This window comes from Empidonax traillii, unplaced genomic scaffold (assembly GCF_003031625.1).
Source record: "Empidonax traillii isolate 1590-97213 ecotype Southwest subspecies unplaced genomic scaffold, ASM303162v1 scaffold1003:size212415, whole genome shotgun sequence".
Lineage (NCBI taxonomy): Eukaryota > Metazoa > Chordata > Aves > Passeriformes > Tyrannidae > Empidonax > Empidonax traillii.
The window spans coordinates 35,114-55,784 of record NW_020956196.1 but is presented as its reverse complement, the minus strand read 5'-3'; the positions used below and the strand labels follow the sequence as shown (position 1 = coordinate 55,784).

At 44.5% G+C, this 20,671-nt stretch overlaps 2 protein-coding genes across 5 annotated transcripts; both read left to right on the top strand.

Moving 5' to 3' along the window:
* The first annotated feature begins 2,116 nt into the window (after nt 1-2,116).
* BNIP2 (BCL2 interacting protein 2) lies at nt 2,117-12,960 on the top strand. 3 transcript variants are annotated; one of them, XM_027903974.1, is made up of 12 exons: nt 2,117-2,133; nt 4,405-4,542; nt 5,038-5,168; nt 5,387-5,454; nt 5,914-6,087; nt 7,644-7,820; nt 8,451-8,553; nt 8,849-8,980; nt 9,619-9,705; nt 9,840-9,938; nt 10,957-10,992; nt 12,429-12,960. In XM_027903974.1, the coding sequence occupies exons 3-12, from the start codon at nt 5,119-5,121 to the stop codon at nt 12,475-12,477; spliced, it is 975 nt and encodes a 324-aa protein (XP_027759775.1). In that variant the 5' UTR covers nt 2,117-2,133; nt 4,405-4,542; nt 5,038-5,118; the 3' UTR covers nt 12,478-12,960. The 3 variants fall into 3 exon arrangements, with proteins under 3 accessions (XP_027759775.1, XP_027759777.1, XP_027759776.1); XM_027903975.1 differs by lacking the exon at nt 10,957-10,992 and having other exon boundaries at nt 2,118-2,133; XM_027903976.1 differs by lacking the exons at nt 9,840-9,938; nt 10,957-10,992.
* Nucleotides 12,961-16,015: 3,055 nt separating this feature from the next.
* GTF2A2 (general transcription factor IIA subunit 2) lies at nt 16,016-20,671 on the top strand. 2 transcript variants are annotated; one of them, XM_027903978.1, is made up of 5 exons: nt 16,016-16,301; nt 17,297-17,418; nt 17,954-18,058; nt 19,072-19,198; nt 20,349-20,671. In XM_027903978.1, exons 2-5 carry the CDS (start codon nt 17,347-17,349, stop codon nt 20,372-20,374), a joined length of 330 nt encoding a protein of 109 aa, XP_027759779.1. In that variant the 5' UTR covers nt 16,016-16,301; nt 17,297-17,346; the 3' UTR covers nt 20,375-20,671. The 2 variants fall into 2 exon arrangements, with proteins under 2 accessions (XP_027759779.1, XP_027759778.1); XM_027903977.1 differs by lacking the exon at nt 16,016-16,301 and adding an exon at nt 16,675-16,770.

Sequence of the window (20,671 nt, the reverse complement as noted above, 5' to 3'; positions counted from 1 at the left end):
TCTAATATGTAAAATGTGAAAGGACTATTAAAAAGATGGATGTCTTGTGTTCTGGTGCTTTTGATGACTAATTTCTATTTAGAAGGTTAATTGTGAAATACGCCAGACCCCAGAATTGAGTGAACGGTTCATTCCTCCCACGTACAGGACAAATTCACGCAGCAGAGCTCTATTCCTTCCAGCCTGTTCCCTTTGGCAAAGCCTCCGTGTCAGAAAACGCTTATATTTGCACTTGTGTGATGTTTAGCAATGGAATTCTTCAGCATTCCCGGGTAGCTGGCTCTGACCTCTCGCGGTGTGTTCTCTCTCTCGCAGCCGATGGATTCCCGGCTTTGTTGTGCCACCCCGTGTCCGAGGTGACAACTGCACCGATGGCTCGAGTTGGGCCACGCTGGAGCCCTGAGGTGACACCTGCGCCTTTGAACGCAGCTCTGGGGTCATCAGCGCATTTAGAAAAGCGTTGTGAGTATTTAAATTTAAAACTTCCACCCTCTTCACTTAGTAAGTCATGGTGGTCCATTATTTATTACTCTGCTGAAAGACAAGGAAAATGATCTGTTGGGTAACAGAATTATTCTCGACATAAATGAGTCTCATTTTCTGCTTTACCTATACCAGAAGAGAACAGCACCGATTCCAAAGCTGTGCTCTGACAGCAGGCACGGGAGGTTCCACAGGAGGAGCAGCTAGGAAATAATCACATCCTTCAGCATGGGGTGTTTGGTCATCTTCTTGCATCCTTACCCCCAGAAACAAAGGTGGCAGGGTGAATTTTGTCCCTTTTGTTGCTTTACTGCATTTGTCCCCACCGGTGGTTACAGAGGCTTTCTTCAAGCAGCTCTTGCTTTACATTTGTAACTTTTATATGATAATGTATCCAGGCCTCAGGCCCTTTGCTGTGCATGATACTAGTTCTTTATGAATGTGTTTTCAATGCTCTAATTAATTTACCTTAATAATTGTGGTTTTTTCCCCTGTTATTTGTAGATTTTATCTTTGCTGGTTGGTAGTGCCTGTGCTTTCTTTTCTCCTTCAGTGTCATTTTTCTTTCTCGTGTTTCCCTCCATGCTTTTTCTGCACCTTTATGTCACTTTTTACTTCTTTCTACACTTCTTTGTGGCAGAAGTCAGTGTTTACCAGCACTATACAATTAAAAAAAAAAAAATGCGGTGTTGTTATTGCATGTGTCAGGCAGTAGGTCAGCTGTGATTCAATCAGCAGCTGCCTGTATAACAATGTTAGTGGTGGATTCTAAACCTTAGCCAAACCTTCCTGCCATCCCTATCTCCTCCTCCATGGCGGTAGGTAACTACCATTGGCGTCCTTAGGTATGTGAACAGATTTAAAGAAGTAGATTTGTGTAATGTCCTGTGCTTCTGCTGTGTGTACGTGATGAGCACGGGCAGGATTTCGGGTGCTGTATTTATTTATACAGCCTAAATTGTGGTGGCAAACGACGGGGAGAGCCAGGGCCTGGGCTCTGTAGCTCTGTGAGCAGTGCCCGTGGTGTGTCACACTGACATCATCTCTCCAGTCCCTGAAGGGAATTCACGGGAAAGCTGTGCCAGGGCAGGCTCAGGGTGGATCTCAGCCAAAGGTTCTTCCCCCAGAGGGTGGCTGGCACTGCCCAGGCTCCTCAGGGCAGTGTCACCGCCCCAAGGTGACAGAGCTGCAGGAGGGTCTGGGCACCGTTCTGGGGGACAGGCGGGGATTGCTGGGGATGGCTGATCGTGGGACCCGCTGATCCTGCTGGATCCCGGACAGCAATCCCGGAATCTGCCCGTGTAAGCCCGCCCTCCCTGTCCCGGCACCGCCCTCTCCCTGTCCCGGCACCGCCCCCTCCCTGTCCCGGCACCGCCCCTTCACTCCAAGCACCGCCCCCTCCCTCTAGGCACCGCCCTCTCTCTCCAAGCACCGCCCCTTCACTCCAAGCACCGCCCTCGCGGCCCCGCCCTCCCTGTTGGCGCGTGCGCGCGGGTACCGCGGGGTCACGTGAGGCGGCGGCGGATTCTGTTCCGGGTGAGCGGGCCCGGCCCGGCCCTGCTGTTCGTGCTGTCCCTGCTGTTCGTGCTGTCCCTGCTGTTCGTGCTGTCCCTGCTGCCTGTGCCGGCCCTGCCCGCGCCTCTCCCGCAGGTACGGACCGAACGGGGCGGCAATCCCGGAGCCGCGGGCCGCGGCTCGGCCGAACCGCGTCGCGCTGACGGTGACGGGCGAGGGAGGCGGACAGGGACCCCCCCCCCGGGGATGGACAGGGATGGACAGGAATTCCCCCAGGGGAGGGACAGGGTCCCCGCGGCCCCGCCGTGCCCCGCACGGGGAGAGCCGTGAGCACTCTATCCCAACTGGGAACCCCCCCTGCCCCGGGGATATCCCCCTCCCCTGCCCCGGGGATATTCCCCCCCCCGTCCCCTGCCCCGGGATATTCCGGTCCCTCAGAGTCAGAGGGCTGCTCTGGAGTGCCTTTTGTCTTAGTCCCTCCCTGTTTGCTGCTATTAACGCAATACGGTAAATGGCAGGTGCTTGTTTTGGGGTGACTCGTGTGCGTCTTTAGGTCTCACAGAGCAATAGGAGTTGTGTTTAGGCAGGCAGGGTGTGAATTCTCTGTGACAGCAGTCAGTGTTTGCCTGCAGGTGAGTCCGAGTGGCACAGAAATGCAGATCACTCTGTGGGTGTGGATTTCAGAGCAGTGTCCTCGGAGGGGAAAGCTGGAGTGTTTGCAGAGGTTTTCTCTTTTAGCTGCCTGGTTTCTCTGTGCTTCAGTGCTGAGGGAGGGCAGTAAAAAGGAGGCAAACAATGGACGTGTTTTTAATGAAAGCCCCTGTGTGACCTGCTGCAAACTTGCAAGGGACACGGTCTGGATGTCTGTCTGAGATCTGGGAAGGGTGTCCTGGGTTCTGAAAGCCACTGGAATCATAAAAACATTTAGAAACTGCCACGAGCTCCGTCACGTGGGTTTGTGCCCCAGGAAATGTGTCTGTTCCTTGCTTTTGGCTCGCTGTAAAATCAAATGGCAAAATGGCTTTTAGAGGCACCTCTTTAATGCCTGGAACCTGGGAGGAACAGTTACTGTTTCTGCTGACAAAGGGAGGTGAAACAAAGCAAGCTAGAAAGTGATGAGCAATGGAGAGTAAGGTCAGGTTTGCTGTTCTCAGAAACCACAGGTTGACCGTGGGGAGTGCCCGGATCAGGTAGAAATTAATTGCTTTTCTACATGTCTGATAAATACTCGCATTATTACAACATAAAGCATTTTTCAAATGAAGTTTTTAGGTTTTAGTTTTACAGCTGAATTAAAAAGACTGTGGTTTACTAAAAGCAGATGTCAGCACTGCCGCAGCACTGGCAGGAAGACTATTCTAAACTCAACTTTAGTTTGTATAAGCAGAAATTTTTTTTTCCCTGCTTGTAAGCGTTTATATTAATTGATGAAAAATTACTTTAGTCATCACTTTTCTAACTTCCTTGAGAAGATTACCCTTCCTCCTTAATTTCTCATTCTTCTTGTTGACAAATGATAGTGCTTTTATACATGAGACTTGAAGTAAAAGCATCCAAAACAACTACTCAGTCAGCATGTTAAGTGGGATGCTGAAAACCGAAATTCAGTCTTATCTGATGCTGAACTCAGAGCTTGCCTTGGAAGTTGCTTTCAGTTGTCCTGTGTGGTATTTAGCAAGTGATGGCTTTCTGATCCACCTTCATAAGAAGCTGCTGGCAAGAATCCTGCAAGTCACGTGGGGAGTGTTTTGGAAAAGTACCTTAAACTTTGATAACAGCATAGTAAGTTTATCTCAGTGTAATGAAATACAAGCAGGTGGGAATTGCCTCTGCACTGAATGCTGTGCATTTGCAATTAGTAGAGTTACTTGATGTCTGGTGTTTTTCAAAAGCGTGGTGAGAAAACTGTGGGAGTCTTGGAGGAAACCCTGACAGTGAACTGTGAGGGAACTGTATGGAGAGTGCAGGGCAGGTGAGCTCGGGAGGAGCCTCTTACAGCCACCAGCACGCTGATAGTGGGTATTTGTCCCGTCATTTTTCTTCATTTGTCCATCTGACCCCCGGGAGTGGAGTCAGCAGGTCAGATTTTCTTTCGGGGTCAGCTCTGTGTTTGCATCAGGCGGTTCATTCCATCCTGATGTAGCCACTGTGTCCCCACCGTGGAGGGTCCCTGGGGGCACTCCCTGTGCCCCATCCTGTGTCCCCACCGTGGAGGGTCCCTGGGGGCAAAAAAGTGTAATTTGTTTCTTTTTCAGAACCCCACACATCTGAGTTCGTTTGCATTTGCACTTTGTACTTACTGGTGTTCTGTGTTGATTGCTTCTTTGCCTTTAAAAGTACCATTGGTTCTTGTTTGAATAATGTTCCATCATTGGTAAGTTTACCTGTTTCTGGCAATATTTTTAGAGCCAACACAGCCAAGAGCTTCAACTGGTTTGGCCTTGTGTGTCAGCAGGATGGTTTGTCATGTTCCTTTACCGGGGATCCCTTGTTGCTGGTGATGGGTGAGCCTGCACAAACACAGCTTCCCTTGCACATCCCAGGGTGAGTTCTCTGAAAACACCCTCTGAAACAGTTATATGTTAAGTGTTTGGGGTTGGTTTGGTTTTGTTTTAGTTTTTAAATGGGTTGTATTTTAGATCTGACCATCTGGATTTTTTTTTTTTTCCTCAAAATATGCACTTATTCGTTATCTCCTGTAGAATCTAGAGACATGTCAGGTTTCTTACATTTTGGAGTGAACTGCTGTCATCATGAATGATAAATCAGGTTGCTCAAGGGCTGGCTTTTAACTGAGAGGCTGATTCTGCTTGATTACATGAAATCCCTTCCAGCCTACCTTGTTGTGTGATAAGCCATCCCATAAGCAGTTTTGTTTGGGACCAAAGTAAAATGAAACATGGAAACCATGAACTTTTCCCTGTGCTGTTCCGGTTTGTATTCAGCACAATCCCTCGATGTGGGGCTGGGTTGAAGGGTGTGTTGCCAGTGTGGGAATTACAGTAGTACTGAAGCAGCATCTTCTTTGTGTTCCTGCAGCTCCTCTTTAGCCCACTGTCCTGAAGACAAGGGGTTCTGGCTGACCAGGAGTCTCTGTTAGCAGTTCAGGTTGGCTGGAGAATGGAAGGTGTTGAGTTCAAGGAAGAATGGCAAGATGAAGATTTTCCAAGGTTTTGACTTTTGTTTTAAAGTCACTCAGCTCAAACACACAACATCCACAATAAGCCACCTCTCTGTCTTCCTGGTGAACTGATACTCAGTAATAACGTTGAACGTAGTGTTATGAGATGTTAATAACATATATTTAATATCTATTAAGTCTAAATATTTGGCATTAAAAGAAATGAAAAAGAAGTTTTGCAACAATAATTTCTACCTTGTGTCCCAGGCCCCTGCCAGAGGATGATCCTGTTGAGTCTGAAGCGTTGGCTGCAGCTGGAACAGAAAGCCAGGCTGGTAAGAACCTCCCACTCCAGTCCAGCTGCTTCCTTCTTAGCTGCTGTTTTAAAGCTCCAGTTTGCTTCAGGGTGTTTTTTGCTGTGTGGGGTTTCTTGGGTTGGTTTCTTTGCGTTGGGCTTTTCTTTGTTGAGTCAGGCTTGAGGAAACAGCATTGTAAAATACGCTTCAATGATGCCTAACAAAAACAAGGGGAGGGACATGAATCTACTCTGTTATTTGCAGGATTTATTTAGTATAGTATCTGCAACAACCAGGTAAACTCATGGTCTTGAGACTTGAGATCTTTCACCTCCTGTTCTTTTCATCCCGTGTTAAAGTCTTAATCCACAGATACATTGTTTGAATTATTGGCATGAGCATACAACGACTTATGAAAGAGGACAGGGCTGTTCTGTGTTATTAATTTGTTTGTCTGAACTCATCTAGCTTTGAGAATAAATAACTTGCTTTTTTTAGGTACCGAGGTTAATGGAACCAAAGTGAGGAAGAAACTAGTGGCTCCAGAGATCAGCTTAAATTCGGATCCCACTGAGGAATCTGTTGTGTCTGATGACCTGGATGAGAGTGGAGAGATTGATCTGGATGATATAGATACTCCTTCAGAAAACAGTAATGAATTTGAATGGGAAGGTAAGTATTTTGGTCCTTTGCCCAGGTGCTCTAAAATATTTCCATTTTCTTACGTGCGGGTCAGCAGTTTCTCAAGTAAGAAATAACTTTGACTCAGTGTTACAAAGGTGTTTTCCATGTGTTAGAGGTGAGTTTAAATGGAGGGAACATCCAGAGGGACAGAGATTGGCTGCCCAGAAACTGATGAGCTGTAATTTTGGGAGGACTGAGGGGTATTTCAGAAACACTGAGTAACACCTGTCTCATACCTTCCTGTGGTAAGAATGGCAAACTCTGAGGGTTTGCTTGCTTTCCACGTGGCCTGCAAGCAGCAGATTTTGTGTCTGGAATTCTGAAATTACTTGATGGGAAGTTAACTTAGCTATAGCCACAGTATTAACCATCTTAATTTTAAGAAGTGAACAGATGCTTTATCTTACTCTTATAGGCAAAACGTGGAGATTCTGAGAGATGTTATTTGAGGCAAACATTTTGTGTAGGAGTCGAAGCACAAAGTTTGAACTTGGAGTTTAATTATGTTTTAAGGCCCTTTTATGTAAGCCAAGAACTGTTGTGTTGGTCAGTGTGTTGAAGTCCCTAACATCTGTAAACTTCATGGCTTAAAAATGTAAAGTAAACCTGTAAACTCAATTATTATTTTTTTTTTATTCTGAAAATAGAATACTGCTAATTCCTGACTGAACAGGAAGTTCTCAGTGTTATGTTTGAAACACTACCCGTGTAAACACTACCCTTTGAAAAAAGGGGGTGTTTTTGTTTTTTGAAATAGCTAAAGATGTGTCAGGTGAAGGTTTCCTAACAGAGACTGTGCATTTACCTGTGTAAAAGGAGCTTCATTGTTTTAAGAACTGGTATTTAGGGGTAGTTTTGCTGTGATGCCAAGGAACTGTTCCAGATGTTTGTGTCTTGTTTTTAAAAGTGGCTGAAAAGGGTTTCTGTCTTTTCTTCCTTTAATGCTGCTGCCTTCATTTTCCTGGAAGGATAGTTGCAATTAACAGCTTTGTCTTGGGAACAGACAACTAACTTGCAGTAGGTTTTTCTCGCTTTGGGTAAGGTCTGTGCAACAAAGTCAAAAATCATCATTGAATGGGTGCAAATTGTCTTGCAGATCGCTGTCACGTAAATTCCATAGATATTGATTCCACACATGTGAATTAGACTTAATTTCTAATAGATTTGCCTGCATGTCTGCTTGCAAGGTACCATCAATGTTTTTAATCATGCTTGTGTGTAAATCTGTGATCAAGCAACCTCTGTAATTCTCGTTGGGGTTAACCACTTTGTCTGTTTTGGTGACATTCACTGAGCCCTGTGCTCTGAGAGCCTGCAGTTCATTAGGCTTCCTACAGGAATGGAAATTTTTCACCTACTTTTAACACGGAAAATGGCTGCCAACATGAGTGTGTTGATACAATATCCCTGGCACCAGCTGGTCTGTCTGACTGGCTCAAGAACCCCCAAATGGATCAGACAGCAGAGTGGTTAACCTGTGCTGCACCTGATTGTCCCTGGCACGGCGTTCATAATGGATCTTGAACGTGCTTTGCCTCTGGCAGATGATCTTCCAAAACCAAAAACTACTGATGTGCTGAGGAAGGGCTCCCTGAGCGAGTACAGGGAGGCAGAGGAGAAGGATGACGGGCGGCGCTGGCGCATGTTCAGGATCGGAGAGCAGGACCACAGGGTGGACATGAAGGCGATCGAGCCCTATAAAAAAGTGATCAGTCATGGGGGTAAGGATTGGCCACGTGTGTGGGGGGGAACTGCTGAGCAGCTGCTGCTGTAGCTGAGCTGGGGGGGCACAGGGAGAGCTCTGGGCATAAAGGCCTGTGATGGTTTGTTTTTTGCAGTGTTAAGACACTGCTGATTTAATAATTTTTTCTCTATTAAAACTAAAGTTCCAAAATGTTCACGTGTACTAAAGTGCACATATGTAATAAGATGTATTTAATCTGTTCTGCAGTGTCACTGCTACCAGTACATTTTTATTTTTTTGTTTTAAGTGTGTTGAAAGCACTGACTGTAACTCTACTAAGGCCTAAATCAATTCGTGACTTCCCAACAGTCTGGGAAGTTTAGGTTGGAAGAAAAGTTGACTTAACTTTAAATAACATAAAATTTTACTAAGTATGCTGAGATGTTGGTTGTAGGTACAGCATTTGATTGACTTCAGCTGTTGCTTTACAAGTAGACAAACTTGAAATCTTGGGGTTTCCTGTGACTGTAAGAATCTGTCCACGTAGATGTTTGTAAATCTCTTTAAGGTAAATAATGAAAAAGCTTACTGAATGTGCTTGGCTTTGTGTAAATGTAGTCAATGGTAGTCACCTTTGTCACTGCTGCTGCTGTTTCTTTGGTTTTAGGTTATTATGGTGATGGGTTAAATGCCATCGTTGTGTTTGCTGTTTGCTTCATGCCTGAAAGCAGCCAGCCTAACTACAGATACCTGATGGACAATCTATTTAAGTGAGTCATCATCTGCCTCTCAATACTGTCTTAATTCCACCTCAGGAAACTTAGCATTCTAATACAAGGACAGTTACTTCTCTCCCTTTTTAATAAAGCTTTTTATATTTCAGATGAGGGAAAGGGAGCAAATAGAAAAGCAACTGCCTCCACTTCCAGGGGAAGGAAAGAAATGGATTAGATGTTGTTCAGCATTGTTGCCAACTCTGTTTTTTCAGTATTTTTAATATATCTGAGCACAGGAATTGTTAGGAAGTGCAGGCTGAGGACACTGAAGTGTCTCCTGTCTCTGCAGGTATGTGATTGGCACTTTAGAGCTGTTGGTAGCTGAGAACTATATGATAGTTTACCTGAACGGTGCAACCACACGGCGGAAAATGCCCAGTTTAGGCTGGCTCAGGAAGTGTTACCAGCAGATTGACAGAAGGTAAGAGGCTCTGCAGTGTTTCCTTACAATATTCACATGCTCAGTGATACACATTTTTAGGATAAACTGCTGTTTAATGTGGTGTCTGGTCCCTTTGGTTAAAAGATTTGACCAAGGAAATGGCTTGGTGTGTTGAAAACCCCTTCCTAAGCTGGACACTGTGGGATTGTGCTCCAGACATGTCGGGGGGGGCTGTTTGGGGTTTGGATTTTTTTTTTTTTTTTGGTGTTTTTTTCACTGTTGTTGTTACTTGTAGGGTTGAGGGGTTTCTTTAGGTGAAAATAGTAGTCTTAGAATATTAAATATTGCTATCTTGTAGAACATCCTTAAAACTTAATGTATTAATATAAGGGTAATAATGTGTGAACCACTTCATCATTAGCTGTGTAAAAAGATTCAAAGACACTTTTCCTTGGAGTGTTATTTCCTTGTCATTGTCGTTAAATTGATACTCTGTCTTAAATTTTTATAGTATTTTTTCTTCTGGCAGATGTTGGTTTCTAAAAATGGAATGTCAGAATACTAGGTTTATGTGACAGATGGGCTTGCAGAAACACACCTGTTATATATTCAAAAACCCCTTGTTGTCAAGCTGCTTTTTTCTTCTGGTAATTACTTTCATTGTTTAAATTCTTCAGGTTAAGGAAAAATCTGAAATCATTGATTATAGTTCATCCTTCTTGGTTCATCAGAACACTCCTGGCCATCACAAAACCTTTTATTAGGTAATACTCTGGAAGCTTTTTCTGTTTTCAGTAATCCTGACAGCAGTTCACTTTGAACTTGAATAACAGTTTTAATACTGGCCTAGTTGAAAGTGTTGAAGTTGTAACTGTGCCCTGCATTTGTTCTTCCACAGCTCCAAATTCAGCCAAAAAATTAGGTATGTCTTTACCCTGGCAGAGCTAGCTGAGCTCATCCCCATGGAGTACGTTGGCATCCCCGAGTGCATAAAACAGTAGGTTGTGTTGTTGTCCTCGCTGTGTCCTCACTGTCCGTGTCCTGCAGCTGCGTGTGTTTGGTTTGACTGGAACACCTGGTAACGTCAGCTCCGAGAGGGTCCGTGTCTGACCCCCCTGCTCTCTGCAGCTGGGCTGGAGGAGAGGGAGGCAAAATGCTCCTGTGGAGGGACTCCCACAGCTGGTGCTTTGTGCCGTCACCGAGCTGTGATGTGCACGTTGAGAGACGAGGCACTTGTTCTGCCCCTCACACCTTGTGGGTGAGAAATTCTGGGCACGTTGGTACTGAGGTTATTTATAATAAATACCTTCAGTGTCCCTCAGTGGAGCAAGTGCAGTGCTGAAATAGCACTTGGCTTGGGCTCTCCCACCACTGCTCTTCTTTCAGATGAAAGTGCTGAATCCCTTCCCCTTACAGTTCTAAGCAACTTGGATAAATAAGGGAGGGCAGCATCAGTGTAACATTTTCCCCTTCCCTCCAGATATGAATATCCATTTTAACATCAGCACAGTTCTTCTCTCAAAAATGATGATGATGCTTTTGTCAATAGCGTTTGAGGGTGCAACTGCTATATAGAAATAATAGAGTAGAAACCATAAACTTGGCTCTTAAACCAGGTGATAAACTGATCGGCCTGTGGGAGGGTATAACACACAAACCCCGTGGCACTTAAGCTTAACTTAGGAAGTTAATTGCTAGATTTGGAGGATTATATCTGGCTTCAAACTGTTACAAATGCAGACTTCAAATTTTAGTGATGGATGTTGATACCATGCAAGAGGTCTCATTGAACTCATTTGTTATGTCATAGTAATTAAATGCTTCTTGTTTAATGCTTATAAATGCTGGAACTGCCGTGTATTTTTTCTTAATTATATCAGTTTCAACACTGGGTAAGTTTCTGTATTTCTATTATGTGTCAGTACAAACTGTTGACACTAATACTAGTTTGCAGCTTCTGTTGATTTTGGCCTTCATATGTTATATTTACTGAAATAAAACTTTTCCTCACCAAGGTATGAAGAAGAAAAGTTTAGAAAGAAACAGAAAAGGTATATTCCTATTTTGACGAGGGTTGCATCTAGATAAGACAATTTGCACTGCAACTAACCCCCAGTTGATTGGCTTGCATAAAGGAATAAGCATTTGTAAATATAAACATGCACTAGTGCCCCAGTTTTTGTGCAGGAGAGGAACTCCCTGGACTTGCAGGCAGAAAATCACCTAAAGAAACTCACCCTGGGGGTTCAGACAGAGCTGTGGGAATAGTTCCTATTCCACTGTTTTGTGAGATGCTCACTTCTGAGGGGGACCTGTGTTCTCAATGAGTCTTCAAGAGGCAAAAGTCGTGCTTCTGTCTGAATCTGCTGAATCCAATTTCCCTGTCTCTAAGGAGCACTGCTGCCTGAAGATGAGCTGTATTTAGGTGCTAAGCTGTCTGTGCATTAGCAGAGATGCAACTCTGTAAGAAGTTCTAATATTGAATCTTGTATTCTTGGTATTCACTACCTTTTTAGTTATTAACTTGCACAGTTGCAATCTAAATAAGTGTTTTAGTGCTGTTTGTATTTGCAGTGCCTATGTTCCTTGCTAATAAACATTGGATTTCCATTTTGTTAATTTTCAGCCTCCTGCTAACTATTCAAGCTATTCCAGCAGCTGATGACATTTTTTTTTTGGATGGATAATGTTATTTTTTCACCCACTAACAATTGTACCGAAAGATTTTGCTACTAACTTTGTTTTTCCTTTTTAATTACTTTTTCTGTGTTTCCATAACTATTGAGGGAAGCTTATCGTCTAAATTGGGTAGAAGATTACTGAGCAATTAAAGTAAATAGATTTTAAATTCTTTCTGAAAGCTAGCATGTAAATCTAGTGATGTGTTGGACATTCTTTAGGAATCGCTCCAACGAAGTGATAATTTTGCAGTGTGTGACCTGAAGTGCTAAGCCTGTCAAATTTAAGAAACCCTTTCAGTAACTGTCAAACAATAGTTCTGCTTGATTTTTATTTCCCCAGTGTGCATAATTTGGCCCAATTCTGTTGCAAGGCCCCTTGTATTCAGGATGCAACCCAGAGACATTCAAACAGTAATGCAGAGACATTCAAACAGCAATACCAGTATTATTGTATTACCTGTAAGCTTGTATTCCTGCTTGCATTTTTTAAGAAAAGCACTTTTTTCTTCTGTAGTCAAACTTCACCTGCACTTTTTAAATGTTTCCTCTCAAGTGCTATAGTTATTTAAATGGATTCCTAACAATTCCTTTTAATTAATTAATTTCTAGGGGGGAGGTATTTTAAAAAACCCAACAATGTTGTGACTGCATTAAAAAAAAACCTTAATTTAATATATTTAACTACTAAAACTTTTCCCATGTGAAAGCTTTGTGTTTTCCTTTAAGACTAATAGCTTTTTCTTAATATATGAGCTACCAAACTGTGTTAACATAGTCTTAATTTTAGTGTTTTCTTTGCTGAGCAGAGTTGACCAAGAGCTGAATGGAAAACAAGAGCAGAAAGGTGAACAGTAAGTTTGGAGTGCAAACAAGACTGAAGAATATGCAGATGGGATGATGCTGTTTCCATTTCCAATGTGTTCTCTGTGTATGTATCATATAACCTGTTGCAAAAGGTGCTTTGGACGAGCACAAGAACTGCTTCCTGCTGTACTGGTTTGTCTTGACTTTAATAGCTGTTTATGTACTCGTTTTATACTGCAAAATGTCAAAGAACCCTGTGTTTTTCAGAGGATGTTCTTGCAGTTGTTTATCTAAATGATGCATGTTCTTCAGTAAAATATTTATATACCTAAATGTTAAAGGAAAGAGATAATATATATTTTTATGACTGAGCAATGTATTGTGTGTGCCTGCTGAAGGAGTTCATTTGCAGGTAGGCAAGGCCATGAGTTACTTGTTTTTATTGTATAAATCTGTTTTGCTGTAAATGGTCAAGTGCATTTCCTCATTGTTGCAGATACATTTGTTTGGTTATTAGCAATCACATGAAGTCTTTCACGAGTGCAGAGCCCCTCCTTTTGGCTCACACACCCAGCTGAGGCTCCCTCCCTGGGGGGAGCCTCACCTGGGCAGTGCCAGTGCCAGTGCCCTGCCCAGGGTGCAGAACTGCAGTTCTGGGAGCATCAGGCCCAATTCTTCAGGCCCAATCTTCAGGCCAGGGGCTTCAAGGCTGAGCCACAACAGAAGCTGAGCTGTTTGAATGCCTAGGAAGGTATCAGAGCTTTCTCAGCTGAAGCTGTGCATGCAGGCTCTGTTCAGCACATGCAGCCTGTCTGAGCTCCTGCTGGGAAGCCACTCCATTGCAGTTCTCCCTGGGTGAGTCCTGCTTGGCCATAGCAGGAACTCTGGTCATACTCAGTAGAACTTGGGAGTTCCACAGTCATCCCAGCCATAATACCATTTTTTGGCAGAAGTATGGGGAGTCTTGTGCTACCTGTGTCGTCCCTGGAGATGAACCACCTGTTTCTAAAGCTCTTAGTCTGGCACGTGATGCAGCATTACTTTACCTTTACAAAAGTGATTTAAAGCTTGGGTTTTTGTCTACTCTCCACAATGGTGGTAAACCTGTGTCTGTAGGAGGTGTTCCTGGACACAATCACTACTGTTTATACGTTTATTGAGGCAATCATAACGCACGGGTGGATATGTTGGAGAAGTTTGTAACATCTGATAAACATGGCAATTCCCTGTAAGGGCAGGTGCGTGCAAATAAATTCATTCGGGAGCTGAGCAATATAATGTTCTAGCAAATATATTAAATCTTTGCTTTTGGTGTTCACTGTGCTCACAATTTTGTCTTTGCCAAAAAATACCACTTCTCAATGACATCTGAAGTTCGTGTTATTCAGTTAACTCTATTAGAAAAAATCTGGTTGTGTTCCACCAGACTGCTGCCTGACACTGCTAAACAGCAGCTGAGAGCGAGCTCTGGGCTCAAGACTTAGCAATTAACAAGCGATCTGCTGTCTCCAGTGATGCCTGTACAGACTGGGAGCATACTGCTGGCAGGTGAGGGCAGATTGCCGTGTCTCTGGGAGGGTAAGTGTGCAGTTCAGGGATGTCCCTCTGAAATCCAAATGCTTTTGTTACAGGAGTTTCAAAGAGATGAACAAACAGGGTGTACTTGTGTAAGAGGCAGTACCAATGTCAAGGTGCCTTGCATCCATTCCCTCAGGTCTGGATCTTGCTCTGAAGGCAGAGCACAATTGCAGACGGTTTCTTTGGGCTGTCTTATCTCCAGTTTCCGTGTTGACCCCGGTTAATGTAAAGTTAGGTCAGTGAACTGGGCACTTGCAGCCTTCTGATGCTTGGACAGTGTGGTGTGTCTGTACATGCAAACCTGATTTTTCCTGGGTCTCTGTGGGTCCTTAGATAAACAGGAAGCATTCTGATGATCTCATGTCCATTTTTTTCCTAACTGACAAAAGGTTTATTCTCAGAGGGTTGCAGTTCTCTCTGCCCTGTTCCTCCCTGTGTACAGTGCAGCGTGGAGTAGCCAGTGCTCTGTGTGTGCCATATTTACCGAACGATGGGATTGTTGTTGAGTTCCCTGCTGGCCGAGTGAGTCCACAGTTTCGTGCTGCAGGAGTCTGATTTCTTTTGGAGATGTGTATGTGCTTCCCAAATGGTTTATTTCTCCAGTAGAAGTTGTTGTGAGTGGATACGCAGCACAACAGCTCCCTAAAGATAAGCAGCCTGAGAAAGAGGTGTACTAAGGAATGATCCCCCTCTGACTTCTTGCAGCTCATCACTGAATGGTGAGGTGGATGTTTACAAAAAGCAAAGTGGTCCCAAAGTTACGAGTAATGTTTTGTCAAACTTATCTTTTTTTGAAATCTATAATATGATGTAATATATTTTAATAATTAAAACCATGAAAAGCTGGAATGTCGTACTTTAATAAAAATTGTTTCAAAACTTGAATAAACTCTGTGATAAGATACAGTATTGTAGGGAATTCACCTTTCAGTGGCACTTCCTTTTAAAAGTAAGACTGGTGTTGTCAGAATTCAGGGAGCACTTGTCAGGAAAGGTGATTTCATGAGTCACTAATTTGCCTTTGCCTTGGAGGTCTCGTTAGTTTATATATAAATGCATAGCAATAAGTCACTGCCTGTCTCCTGTTACTGCTGTGGACAGCCAAGAGAAGGTCGGGGCCAGTGGACTCTCAGTGGATGTGACATTAAGTGAAATGATTTCTGCAACAGGGTAAGTGTCCAGAAGTGGCAAAGGGATTTTGGAGGAAGTGTCATTAGCTGGTGTGAGTAGACTGTGGATTGAATGTTCTTGACGTTCTGTGTAGGATGGCAGAGCCATGTTATGTTGGAAAGGAGGGGAAAGGGATCTGTAAGGATTTAGTGTTGCAGCAGATCAAAGTCTTTGTGGTCCTGGGATGTTGAAATGGAGAATTTTTATTCCAAAAAGCACGGAACTAGTTGGAATAACATGTAACCGTGTTCATAACTGTACAGTTTATCCTATGTTTTCCTCTATTTTCAGTGAGGAGTAGCACTGAGTGCTGTGAGGAGCTGTGCACTGAGTTGCACTGACTGCACATGACTGGGCACAGCCTCTCTGGTAGCACCTTGCAGCAGATTTCTTGCATCACACACCAAAGTGCTCTAATGACACCTTCAGACCTTCCAGCACGTCACTGGTGTCTCTTCAGGGTTAGATTACAGGTGGTGGTGATGGAATCTCTTACAACATGACCTCCAAGCGTCATGGGGAGGAGGAGGTGGCATTGGTGCCTGCTCCTGTCAGCTTCACTGTTGGCATCTCCTGAAACATCTGTACTGAACTGAAAATCATGGAGATACATTGAGCATGGGCACTTTGTAAACTCAATCTGTCACAACGTTTCTCGCCGAAAAGTGCATTTCTTTCAGTGTCAGATGCTCAGAGTGTTTTCCCAAAGTCGAGTTCTTTTCTTAGAAAGAAAAGAATTTATGACATGGAATTGCAGATAGTTTATGACATGGAATTGCAGATAACTAATTATAAATAAGAGTTCATGGAGGACAGATGCTCTCGTCCCAGGGGCTCTGCAGTTCTGCAGTCTTTCTTAGCCATCATCAGCAAGTCAGGGCTGACCAGTGGGCTGCTCTAATGGTTGAATGGGAGATAAAGGGTTACCAGAGCAGGATTACATTGGCAGTTAGTATCTGTAGATTCTAATACGTGTGGTGTGGGAAATGTGCAGCGTTTAACACAGTGGAGCTGCAGCAATCACAGAGCACAGCTTGTGAATCACGGTTAATGCAACTGGCGTGATTTGGCTGCTACCATTCCTCACCGATGTGACTGTTTTCCTTTGCCCCTTTGATATAAAAAATGTAAGTAAGAATACCACGACCCTTTCTTTTCAAATAAGCTTCTGTTTCCTGTGTTCCGAGGGGTGACGGGACCCCCCCGCCTGCGAATGTGCGAGCGGTTATTGCGGGGAACAGCCTGCGTCAGGGAAGCCCTTCCCGAGGTGTGGCTGTGACACTGAGCGGGGCGTGGGGGGGCCGGGGGGCACCCCACCCTGTCTGCGTGTCCGTGGGGGATCGGCCCGTGTCTGAATGTCCGTGTGTGTCTGTGTGTCCGTGGGGGATCGGCCCGTGTCTGTGTGTCCGTGTGGGATGGGCCCGTGTCTGTGTGTCCGTGTGTGAATGTCCATGAGTGTCTGTGTGTCCGTGTGGGATCCCACCCTGTCTGTGTGTCCGTGTGGGATGGGCCCGTGTCCGTGTGGGATGGGCCCGTTCCGCTTCCGGGCCAGGGGCCGGCCCGGCGGGGCTGCGGCGCTTCCGCCCGTGAGCGGCGGTGAGGAGGGAACGGGGCCGGGATGGGGATGGGGATCGGGATCGGGGCCGGTGGAGGGGCCGGTGCTCATGGGACGGGCATCCCGGAACGGGCTCCCTGGGGCTGGCCCCTTCCCCGGTGCGGGCTGTGCGGTAGGGCCGGGAGGGACCGCGGGGCCCGGCTGTGCTGGGAATGCCCGGGAATGCCGGGGGTTCCCGGGGCTGGGCAGGGCCCGGCTGTGCTGGGAATGCCCGGGAATGCCCGCGGTTCCCGGGGCCGAGCAGGGCCCGGCTGTGCTGGGAATGCCCGGGAATGCCCGCGGTTCCCGGGGCCGGGCAGGGCCCGGCTGTGCTGGAAATGCCCGGGAATGCCGGAGGTCCCCGGGGCCGGGCAGGGCCCGGCTGTGCTGGCAATGCCCGCTGTGGGTCCCGCAGCCCCGGGCGCTCCGAGGGCCGCGCGGGGTTGGCGAATCGGCCTCTCGGGTTGTGTCGGGCCCGGCTGTGCGGGACAGCCTTCCCTTCATTGTTGGGTGCTCGTTTGTTTTCAGTGAGAGCGAGGACACCGCCGGTGCGGGGCCGTGGATGAGCCGGTGGAACCATGGCATACCAGCTGTACAGGAACACCACGCTGGGCAACAGCCTCCAGGAGAGCCTGGACGAGCTCATACAGGTGTGTGGGATCAGCTCAACACAAACAGGAGTTACTCCTTAAAATGGCTCTGTAGTTGCTGCAAATCGGGGCATTTGTGGAAATATATTTTTGAAAACTTACTGGTTGAAATCAAAAGCCTTTTGTCCTCCATTCACTTGAAATGTCTTTTTTCTTTACGTCCTGGGTGAATGAGAAGGTCTTACGTAAATGGCATGATCTCCCGTTGTGTGGCCCAGTAAATGAACAGCCAGATTAAGCTGGAACATTGTAATCAACTTACTGCACTTCTGTTTATTTCCAGTGAATATTTATCAAAAGAAATCCTCGTGTAGCACAAAAAAGTCTTTATAGCACATTGTTTTTTCTCTCAGAATTGAAATACTGAGAAGGAAATAAACACAGGAACATAATATTTTTGAAAACTCTTCCTCTGCAGAACTGCTTCATGTGAACTTTATAACTTTGTTTTGATGTTTTTAACTCTTACTGCGTGTTTGAGTTTGCTTTGAAACAACTCAAAACTTTCTTTTTCTTTTTTTTCAAACTACTTTAGTCTCAGCAAATCACACCTCAGCTGGCCCTACAGGTGCTACTTCAGTTTGATAAAGCTATAAATTCGGCTCTGGCACAACGAGTCAGGAACAGAGTGAATTTCAGGGTAAGATAACCATGTGTAAAAGTTGCTCCTGAGATACAGTAACTAAGTGTTGATGCAGAATGTCATTAAAGTGGCATGAGGACAGATCTTCAGCCACATCTGTAATATGAAGAGAGATTTAGATCTGCCTTTTCACTGGATTATTTCGTAGCTCTTTTCTGTAGGTATCATAGAAAAATAAGTTTGGGGGGGGTTCCCAGTTAACTGCCCTAATTAATATCAAATAGCCAGCAAGTTGTTAAATGTCAACTTGAAAATAATTTTAAGAAAAAAAAGAAAACAAAACCACAAAACCCAGCTTCCTGTTAACTTCCTCTGCTGCCTGTGTAGAACACATTAATGGAGTGAGCTCTTAAGCTGTTAAATTTTTAAGCAATGTAGATATGTTAAAAGTAGCATGATTTCTTTTCTGTAACATGTTTCACTTGTTTTGTGTATGGAAAACTGTTCCCATTGTGTTTAACAGATAAACTAAATGCTACTTGGAGCTTAATTCAAGGGTATCAGTTTAAACTGTGTGAAGGTGAAAGCCAAAAGGTTCACATATTGACATCCTCAGTAACACATCAAACGTGAGGGAACCCCTTTATGTCACACAGGGCAGTTTTGTCATGATTTATCTAACTAGTGCTTTATTTCTGCTTTAGAACTGCAGAATTCACATCTTGTTGAGATCACTGCTGTAAATTATTTTTCTTATGGCCCAATGTTTTAAGAAATCTTTTCTGATACTGATCCTTTATCCCCATTAGAAAAGTTTGAGAACTTCTTGGCCTCCCTGTGAAGCTTCCCCTTGGGTGGACTGTCATGGTTTTCAAAGGTTCAGCCACTGGAGGGCATTTAAGCTGCAGTTTCCCTCAGAATTGTTGTCTGCCAAGCTTGTCTGCATTCGGGTTCACTGGGGGCTTTATGGCTAATTTAGTTCCAGAAGGGACGTAGTTCAGTAGACACTTAATGTATTTTCTGTTGCTTTTGGGGTGTGTCCTACAGAAAATGTCTCTTGTCTTTTTAAGGGCTCTCTGAACACGTACAGGTTCTGCGACAACGTGTGGACGTTTGTACTGAACGACGTCGAATTCAGGGAGGTCACTGAGCTTGTGAAAGTGGATAAAGTGAAAATTGTAGCGTGTGACGGAAAAAGTAAGTATGGAATATGATACAAGTGAGCTGGGACAGGAGACTGGATCGTTTATAGAAGGCTTTGGCCAAATGTCTGATTGATTGCAGAGCTCTGCACTCCCTTTCACATGGGATGGGAGATGAAACAAAAGCAGGTTAAATGCTTCCCAGAGGCAGCACTGTGCTGGAGCCTGCTGGGCACCTCTTGTTGGGAAGTACATCCTGGAGCAATTGGAAAGTCAGCAGTGGTACTTTTTGTGTGGTGATTTTTCTCCTGTTGAGCTCGTTGTCAGGATAGCTCCATGTTTTATGGAATCCAAAGAGTGCCTCAACAGCCTGAGCAAGGAGTTGTCTGAGGAAACTGTCGAGCAATCCTTTGCTGAATTTGGTAGTAGGAGACACAAGCACATGAAAAGCTCATGCCAGCATATGCAGATCATGTTTTTAAGACTTACATATTGCCTAACAGGCCCGCTGTGTGGACACTGCTTGCAGAAGTTTACATTCCATATCTGCTTGACTGGATTACTTTTGTCAGTAAAAAGTAATTTAGTGACTTTTGTGGGAAGCTGGTTTGTAACTTAAAGCCATTAATGTGGCAGAGAATTGCTGAAGATGTGTGAAATGGTGCCACTTGTTTTGTCCCTGGGGAGTGATGCTAAAAGGAAGAACTGAGAATGGGAAAAGCTGTATTTAAATACACCACAGACCTCTGAAACAGGTTCTTCATAGCTTCCTGATTCTGGCATGATTACAATAGTCACTTCAAGTTGTAGTTCTACAGAGCTGACAGAATTTATTGTTTTCTCAACTTCTGGTCTCAGCCAAGCATAAAATCCTACAATTTTTTTTGTGTACTTATAGCCAGTGGAGGAAACCTTACTTTCCGAGTATTAATCCTGTTCCCTCTTGATAAAGTAGGCAGATAAGATTTAAAGAACTGGCTGACTTAAGGTTGCTATTAACATTTTTCCCACGAGAGGTTGTCCTGCTGAAGGAACACACTGCCTTGTCGTGCTCCCTTTTGGAGTGACATACCTTTCCCATGGCTCTACAAACAACAAAGCAGTAATAGCAGTATACTTCTGAACTTGGGGAAGGCATCAGACACGCTGTTGGTTCTCTTCATACTCAGTGGGGTATTAGTCTCATTTTCTTTTGTCTGTCCTAGACACTGGTTCCAATACTGCAGAATGAACAGAACTGGGGGTCGTCTGCAATGTTTCCTGTTAATATGCAGCACTTTCTGGAGAGAAGCCTGGAAAGGGACTGCTCATCCTGAATCCTTGTGGTGCAGATGTGAGTTAATCCATACTAGAGAGCGGCACAGAATGGCAGCGGAAGAAATACCTGTAGCATTTCTTCAGTTCACTTTATAGGGCATGAATACAACATTACCTTTTTTTTTTTTTTTTTTTTTTTTAAATTACAACAGATACTGTTGCCTTTTTTGTTCAAAATAATTTCTGTAATAAACTTTTATTTAAAAACTTT

Bases quoted from the DNA above. Each gene is read 5' to 3' on its own strand.
- BNIP2 (XM_027903974.1), top strand. From the start codon at position 5,119: ATGGAAGGTGTTGAGTTCAAGGAAGAATGGCAAGATGAAGATTTTCCA. The intron at 5,455-5,913 runs GTAAGAACCTCC...TGCTTTTTTTAG, and splicing joins TGGAACAGAAAGCCAGGCTG to GTACCGAGGTTAATGGAACC. The intron at 6,088-7,643 runs GTAAGTATTTTG...TGCCTCTGGCAG, and splicing joins TAATGAATTTGAATGGGAAG to ATGATCTTCCAAAACCAAAA.
- GTF2A2 (XM_027903978.1), top strand. From the start codon at position 17,347: ATGGCATACCAGCTGTACAGGAACACCACGCTGGGCAACAGCCTCCAG. The intron at 18,059-19,071 runs GTAAGATAACCA...TGTCTTTTTAAG, and splicing joins GGAACAGAGTGAATTTCAGG to GGCTCTCTGAACACGTACAG. The intron at 19,199-20,348 runs GTAAGTATGGAA...TGTCTGTCCTAG, and splicing joins TGTAGCGTGTGACGGAAAAA to ACACTGGTTCCAATACTGCA.